At 27.5% G+C, this 7,769-nt stretch overlaps 1 protein-coding gene across 3 annotated transcripts in view; it reads left to right on the forward strand.

The window, feature by feature from the left end:
* LOC107456907 (kinase suppressor of Ras 2) overlaps positions 1-7,769 on the forward strand; it is a 40,180-nt gene that overhangs the window by 13,075 nt on the left and 19,336 nt on the right. The window contains exons 8-11 of one of the 3 annotated variants that reach the window (XM_071181601.1): positions 980-1,077; positions 1,168-1,419; positions 4,610-4,719; positions 5,909-6,033. In XM_071181601.1, coding sequence (XP_071037702.1) covers positions 980-1,077; positions 1,168-1,419; positions 4,610-4,719; positions 5,909-6,033 — 585 coding nt within the window. Of the gene's footprint in view, positions 1-979; positions 1,078-1,167; positions 1,420-4,609; positions 4,720-5,908; positions 6,436-7,769 lie in introns of those variants that run through there. The other 2 variants (XM_043045303.2, XM_043045304.2) reach the window with 2 other exon arrangements.

Genomic DNA, 7,769 nt, shown 5'->3' on the forward strand with positions numbered 1-7,769 from the left:
ATACTTGCTTAAGAAAATGGTCATAATTCCAAAATATTAATTAAAGAAAATGGACACAGGAGAAAATTTACCTTAGAATTTAAAGAGTATCAGACTGTAACTATTCCTAATCGCAATTATCTGATTGTGTATTAGTTAAAAAGTTTGTTTTCATAATAACAGTTAGAGTAAACTTCAGAAGTAAATGAAAGTTTTTAATTTTCTCTTTCTTTTTACTTAAATATGCCAATAATTTCTTGTATTCTTTTAATTTATTTATATATATTATCTGTACTAAATTAAGTAACTAGTTATGCATTTGTGCGATATTCTTATTTTTTTCAAACCGACTCTAAATTTGCCCTGCATTTTTACAATTGCAACTGAAGTTTTCATGTTAATGAAGTTTCAATGTCGGTTTTCATCAAAATGTTTTTTTACTATTTGTTTTATTACCTTTTTTTTTTTTTTTTTTTTTTTTTTTTTTTTTTTTTTTTTTTAGGAAAATGGTTGTGTAAGAGAATACTCTTTAGGGAAAAAAAAGAAGATTTATTGAAACTAAATTTGAATAAAATCCTTCCTACAAATTTCCTTTTAAAGATAACAAAAATAATGACAAAATATGATTAAACTTATGTCAGATTTGTTAGTCTATATGTCATAGTCTGCAACATATTTATCTAATGATAAAAGGTGTCTTGTTTCTATATTTTCCTTATTTTAATATTTAAAAATGTTTGAATTTCAAAAATTAAATTAGCTTTTTTGAGTTTTTAATTTCAGTACTGACTGTTGTACTTAAATATTTTTTTATTGAAATTACAGTCGAAATCTTTGAATGTGGAAGAAACTTAAGTGCTTACCTATATTTTTAAAAACATATAAAATTAACAATATTTTTCTTTTATGAAAAGTTTTGTGAAACAGCTTTTATATATATATATTTNATATATATATATATATATATATATAATTAATCTTATAATGGAAACATTTTCAGATATCGCTGTCATAGAGATTGTGTTGAAAAAGTGCCTCCATCTTGTGGCCTGCCCAATGAATTAGTTGATGTTTTTGCCAAAACTATGAAAAATGATGGTATTATTTTTTTAATTATTTATTCTAATATATGTATTTGTAAGTTTTTGTTTCTATTATTTTGTAATTTGATTGTTATTGCAAAAATAGAAAATCGATCTCCCATGCTCGGTAGAACTCATGTAGCAAGCCCGGCTAATGCCTTGAAAAGTGAAAGTTCTAAAGAACGTAAATGGTCCAGACATCAACAGCAATTAATAAATCTTCCAGCCTTTCCTCCTCCTGAATCTTCATCTAACACCTCTTCTTGCAATTCTTCTGCTCCTTCTTCGCCTGCATTACTCAGTGTTGCTCAACAAACACCTCCTGCTGCTGCAAGAATTCACCAGTTTCAATTTCCAGGTACCTTTTTCTTACCTCTAAGTCATTTTTTTTCCTTGAATATTATTTGGTACTAGGGTGGCAGATTTCTTTCTCAGTGAAAAAAAAAAATTACTGAAGCAAAAGATTTCTTCTATCCTAAGCGGAAGAAACAATAACAGAACCATTTTTTAGACAGTCAGTAATTTCAGCCTAGTTTAAATAATAGTAATATAGTAAATCAAAAAAAGCACCTTACTCTTGAGACACACAGAAGTGCTTTATTTAGATATTTTGCATTTGCAGGAATTGTTGGTAAGGAAAATGTCTACAATGAGGAGTCTTTAGCCAAAAATTGTGAAAGTTTACTTTTTGTCAATATCTATTTGTATGCAAATATTAATTTCCAGATGCTTTGTGTTTCAAATTTTCATTTACTATAGGTCTAAATATCAAACTGATTAGAGAAGTAAATTAAAAATGTTTTTTTTTTTTTTTTAATTCTATATAATAATTTGATAGTATATAATACAGGATAATTCATTGAAATGTCTAATATTGTAACTTACATTTTGGTCATAACACAGAGTAGGGGAAGATACTAAAATTTCTTGATAGCTAAAACTATGCTAACATGTAAAACAATTAAGCAGAGGACTTTTTTTCCCACTTACAATTAGGAAGAAAAACGTGTATTTTTTTTCTTTCAATATTTTGTTCCTACAACATCGTCTTTTCCATCCTTACTATCTGTAAGAATTACTTTTTTTTTACCATATATGTAATGGTTGTTTTAGAATATCATTACATTGCTTATACAGTGAAACCTCTGAGGGGTGACCACTCTCCATTCCATAATAAAATGGTTATAGGTTGATCGTTTTTAGAGGTTACCTGCATTGTCTTTGAAATTGTTATCAAAGGTACATGAATTTTCGCAAACTATTTTATTTTTAATCAGTGTCATTTTCTTAATGCAGAAATGCCACTTCTGTTGACGTCATGAAAAGACAGATCTATGAATTAAATTTAGCATCTATAAAAATGATCCTTACTGATATCATTATGTGCAAAAAATATTTACCAATAATGAATGATTAAGCTATTTTAAACAAATAAACAATTATGTTTTTTTGTTTTAGTTTGCATTTAATTTTATATCATAAAAATTAGTTATCTTTAAAAGCTGAAAAGAGGTTTGTTTAAGATGCTTGTTTTTTCCAAAATAACTTTTTTTTCTTCTAATTTATCTTTCAGCTCTAAAAGTAATTATTGATAGCATTGTCTTTAATGTACTCTACAACATGAGGTTGTATTGTTAAAAAGAGCTCTTTAAATAAGAGTCTCACGCAATTATTTAGAATACACTTTAATCTACTTTTTTGTTTTGATATTTTTTCGTGTTTCCTTGAATGACTTTTTCTGCATTTGATGCAGGCGTTTGCCAGGTAGCTAGGAGAGGTTTTGATGGTCTCTCCTAAAGCTTTTCTTCAATTCAAAGTACAGTAGAGAACCATTTATCCGGTATCCAGATAACCAGAAAACCGGGAAAATTTTTGATCGGTTTTCCCGCCATTTTAAGCTAGAACGATTATGAAAAAAAGCGGAAATGAACTCATCCTTAAAGCTGAGTAGAGGAAAATGTAAGGAAGGGGAGAATTTTTTTCCCCGTTTACCCAGAGAAACGTCATTTCCTCCGTGACCTTGAAGGCAGGGAAGGGAGGAATGTTTTATTTTCTCCTTTAGGCCGTCAATCAAGCTCAGGGGTGTGGCATGCTGATTTCGTTTTCTGTTTAATTTACGAGGGGGAGGGGTGAAATGCATTGCATGCATATCAGTGAACAGAAGATGAAAAAGAAAAATATATTTATCTATTTGACATCGATTAATAAAAATAAAATCTTTTTCTTCTGAATAAATTCAAGTGCGGTATCATTTGCAAGTTTTTATTGATGTGGAATCACATCTGCTGTAATTAAATATCGAGTTTTTATCAACAAAAAAAATAATAATAATAAGAGGAGAATTGTTTATTAATTTAAACATAGGATTATTTTAAGAAGCAGATTGCAGTTTTGTTTTTCTGATTCCACTACGTTTGATTTTTTTTTTCTTTTCACGATAAATTTCGCACTTAATAAATTAATTCTTTTTACTCATAAATGTTATCATTAGGTTTTTTTTTTTAATTCCGTTGATCTTGCCTTGTTCCGGGTTTCAATATTTATGCTAGTGCCTTTTTTAACTATCGTTTCGGTTCGATACTTTTCAAGTGTTTTTATTTAGGTTAATAAGTTTTCCTTTTATTTTATTGTTTCCCCCGTATAATTAGGTATGAAATATATCGCGTTATTTAACCTTTGGTTTTGTTTATATTAGTTAATTTAGGAATTGTAATTATTTTTAGAAAATAAATACGAGAATTTTGTATTTTTCAATCTTGTTTTTCTTGTCTAAACTTGCAAATTTTTTATTCTTTTAAATATTATTTTTTTACCATTTTTTTTTCTTTTTAAAGTTAAGAGTACCTTTCTTTTTTCTCTTACTTTATGCATTACACTTTTTCCTTGTAATTCGGGTTCGATAAAACATCGATTAACGACACTTTTTGGTCGATCCAGAAAACCGGGAAATTCAGACATCCGGGATAGCGATGGTCCCGAGCATCCCGTATAATTGGTTCTCTACTGTATATGGAAAAAATTCATGCCTTCCAAAATTAGCTGTAAATAGAGGTGGTCACTACATAAAGGTTGTCTTTCCTAAAAATTTCACCTGTACGTACTTTTTTTTTTTTTTTTTTTTTTTTTTTTTTTTTTTTTGTTGCTAAATTTCTATATATATTTTCATACATATATATTTAAATTAAGAAGGGAAAAAAAAGAAAGTACCTTCATACAGAAGAATTGTGAATTTTTCTGGTTTCAAAAGCTACATGATTAAATTGTTACTTAAAAAATTTTAAATTTAATCATTGATAAAAATGAAAGTCTTGAATTGAATTTTAAGTACCTATCTCCTGTGTCATAGTGAAATTAAATTAACCATAAACAATATTTCTCTAGATCCTTATATTAAATACTACTAACTATTGTAATGATAAATATGAATTACAGTTTAAGTTAATAAAACATTTTATTCTAAAAATGGAATTTTTTTAATAGCTGCATCAGATTTTCATATACTTTTTTTTCTTCTTATGTAGTGTATTAATTTAAATTCATTTTTCCAGATGTGGACCCAACAAAAGGTATTATCTTAGAAACAAAGCCTTTTGTAATTAATGAAGTGGTTGAAACACAGAAATCAAATGACAGTGACAAAACAGTTGGCTCTGGAAGTGTAAGTTTTTTTTTTATGTATGAAACAATCATTTAATATANATTTAAGTCAGGGTTATATATATATATATATCAAAACAAAATGCGAGGGTTTTTTTTTTTTTTTTTTCGTTAAAAAAATCTCTCTGAAAGTTATAATGATTTGAAAAGATAAAAAATACTCAAAATACGTAAAAGTTATTTTTACAGCAATTCGTGCTATAATAAATAACAGAACAAAAAAAAAATAATAAAAATTTAATACCATCCCTCCATTTACAAATTTCTCTTTTTTTTTCCTTTTTAAATATTCTGGAGAGACATAAAAATTTTAACATCAATTGCAAGAGCTTTTTCTCTGTCACTTTCTATATGTCATTTCAGGTGTACTTTCCATGTTTTCTCTGAATATAAAGTATTTTTTAACATAAATTTTAACAAGATATCCCATTATTGTTTACAGGAAGAGAATTTCAGAATCAAAATATGTTTTACTCCATGTCCTTATTATGTAAAGACAGTCACATTTTATTTTTTTATTCTACATAATATATTTTTGTTTATTTTTCTTATTTGCATAATAATATAATTTTCTTATATGCATTAGGCTATTAAAAAACGTCCCATATAATTTTTTTAAAAATATATAAAATATTATCAGTAACAAAGATTTAAAAAGACAGAAACATATCAAAATGTGTAACGTCAGTCTCCATGTCATTGCCCTGTGACATTTCCCAACATTTAAAATTATAATATTCTCAATTTTTTTGGCTGGCCCTAACTGCAGAATTCTACTAACTTTTTCCACTTAATCCAAAAATCGTTTATATTTTTTTAAAAAAATGATCATTAAAAATTTTTAAGGATCTTTTCACCTAGATGAATACAACATTAAGGTGGTGAACTTTAATCTCCAAAGGCTAAATTTTTGCTTATAATTTCGAATTGTGACCACCTTTATAAAGAAAAGAAAAAAACATTTGGTGCTATTATTTTACTTCCATTAAGAAAAAAAGATTTTTAGCAACTGCTTCCCCTTTTGTTATCTTAATGTTATTTATTGAATTAATTGCAACTAATATTGGTAGAGCTGGTATAAAATACTAATGAAAAAATTACATTAGTTTTTATAATAAAATTTGAATCTACCAAATATTGTTTATTTTTTCAGGAAATTCAAGCTTAACAAACTTTTTTTTTTTTTGCAGACTGATTCTGAAAAAACATTAGCTGGTCGTGTAGATTCTCAAGACAGCCAAGTTTCTGACATAGATCCTAGTGAAAGGTCATGGCCCAGACAAAATAGTGTAAGTAATGTTCTGAATAACATTTGGCGAATAACATTTTTTTACGAAAAGAAAAAAGTCGTTAATAAATATTTTTTATACATAAGTAAGTTTAGTCATTATAAAAAATTTATCGAAACCTAGCTGTATTATAGATATTGAGTAAAGAGTAAAAAAACTGACTAACAGCTATAGATGCTCTCTAAAAAATGTCTTTTAAAAAGAAAAATTAATGAAAAAAAGCAAAAGAAAACAAAAATTATGCTTAGTTCTTGAAAGATTACTTTAACATTGAAAATCACAGTTTTCTATGTTACCTGTTTTTACTATACAGGAAAAAGTGAGAATAAAAGACTAATGTCTATCAGATGCTCCGTTAAAATTCCGCACTATAATTAAAACAGCAAAAATGAAAGATAAAAACATCTCAAAATCTTCTTAACAAAAAATTTTTTAATAAAAAGACAAAATTCAGGGTTCAATATATAAATTTTATAAAATTTTTATGGTATAAAATTAAAGGTAAACTTAAACAAAAAACAATTTATTTATTAAAAATAGTTCTAGATTAATAATCAGTGAATTTGTTTCTACACATAATAATTATGTTCGCATCAATCATTTTTATGGATACTAAATTTTATTAATCTATCTGATTTTCATGGCGCCAACACAAGTGGCATTTCGGCCCCAAATAAGTAACACTCGCTTATATTTTGTGAAGAACTTTAAACTTACTAGTACTAAATTGAATTTAATTTGTTTAAATTTAAGTCAGGGTTCATTCTAAGCGGGGTTTACGGGGCGGCCCGCCCCGTATGCCCTTTTGATATAAAATATCCGCCCTATTGCCCTTTACTCCTTTTATCCTGCCCTGATATAATTAAATGCGCCCTGTTGTGTCCCCTCCAAAAAGATACCACTTTCCTGTAAGAAAGGATTTTTTTGACCTGTCTCCCCGCGCTTAGTAATACTTTTCTTGAAATCAACTTGTCTTCCCTCTAGCTCAAAAGCTATGGGTAAATGAGATTCCGAAAAGCTCCCCCCCCTCTTTACTATTTCCTCTTGAAGTGATCTTCCAAGAAGTTCCTCGGGGAATGCAACCCCTCCTGCAGCTGTGTGGGTTCCTATTTTCTTTTTAGAAAAATTTCTTTTTCTTAGAAATGGACGTATTGCTTATTTTAAGAAACCATACTGCTATGATGATGGTCAGTAGGCCTGGCAAGAGTTTTCCTGGTAAAAAAGCTTTTTTATCCAAAAAAAAAAGGAAAAAAATTCTAATTTTAAAATAAACTTTTTTTTACAATGACGCAATACAATTCTTACAATAATAAGTTTCAAGTTATGTTACATTACAAGTTATTTTAAGATATTAGCAAACGATAATTTTTATTCCGTTTTTTTCTTTTTTTTTAAATATTTTTCTCATTCTTCGTTGGCACGCTGCCAGGAGTATAAACATATCCGTTCTTTTTTTTTTTACTCTTTTAAAATATTGTTTAGCGCTATAAAACCTCTAACTTTCTCGTTTTCATTAGAATTTATCCTAGCAGTCGATCTTTTTATTAATTTGTTTATTTATGTTATTATTAGTGTGCGCAAAGGTATGACTGCTCCTCATAAAAGTTGAATCAAGCACACAATTTATTTGTAGATGAAGCATATTTAATTCAATTAATCGTTTTTTTCCCCCTTTCATACATTTAGAATTTTTTACTCATAACTGAACAGACATTACGAGTGATGTAATTATAGCGGTAAATTTAAATACGTAACTTTCCTT

This window comes from Parasteatoda tepidariorum, chromosome 6, assembly GCF_043381705.1.
Source record: "Parasteatoda tepidariorum isolate YZ-2023 chromosome 6, CAS_Ptep_4.0, whole genome shotgun sequence".
NCBI classification, from domain to species: domain Eukaryota; kingdom Metazoa; phylum Arthropoda; class Arachnida; order Araneae; family Theridiidae; genus Parasteatoda; species Parasteatoda tepidariorum.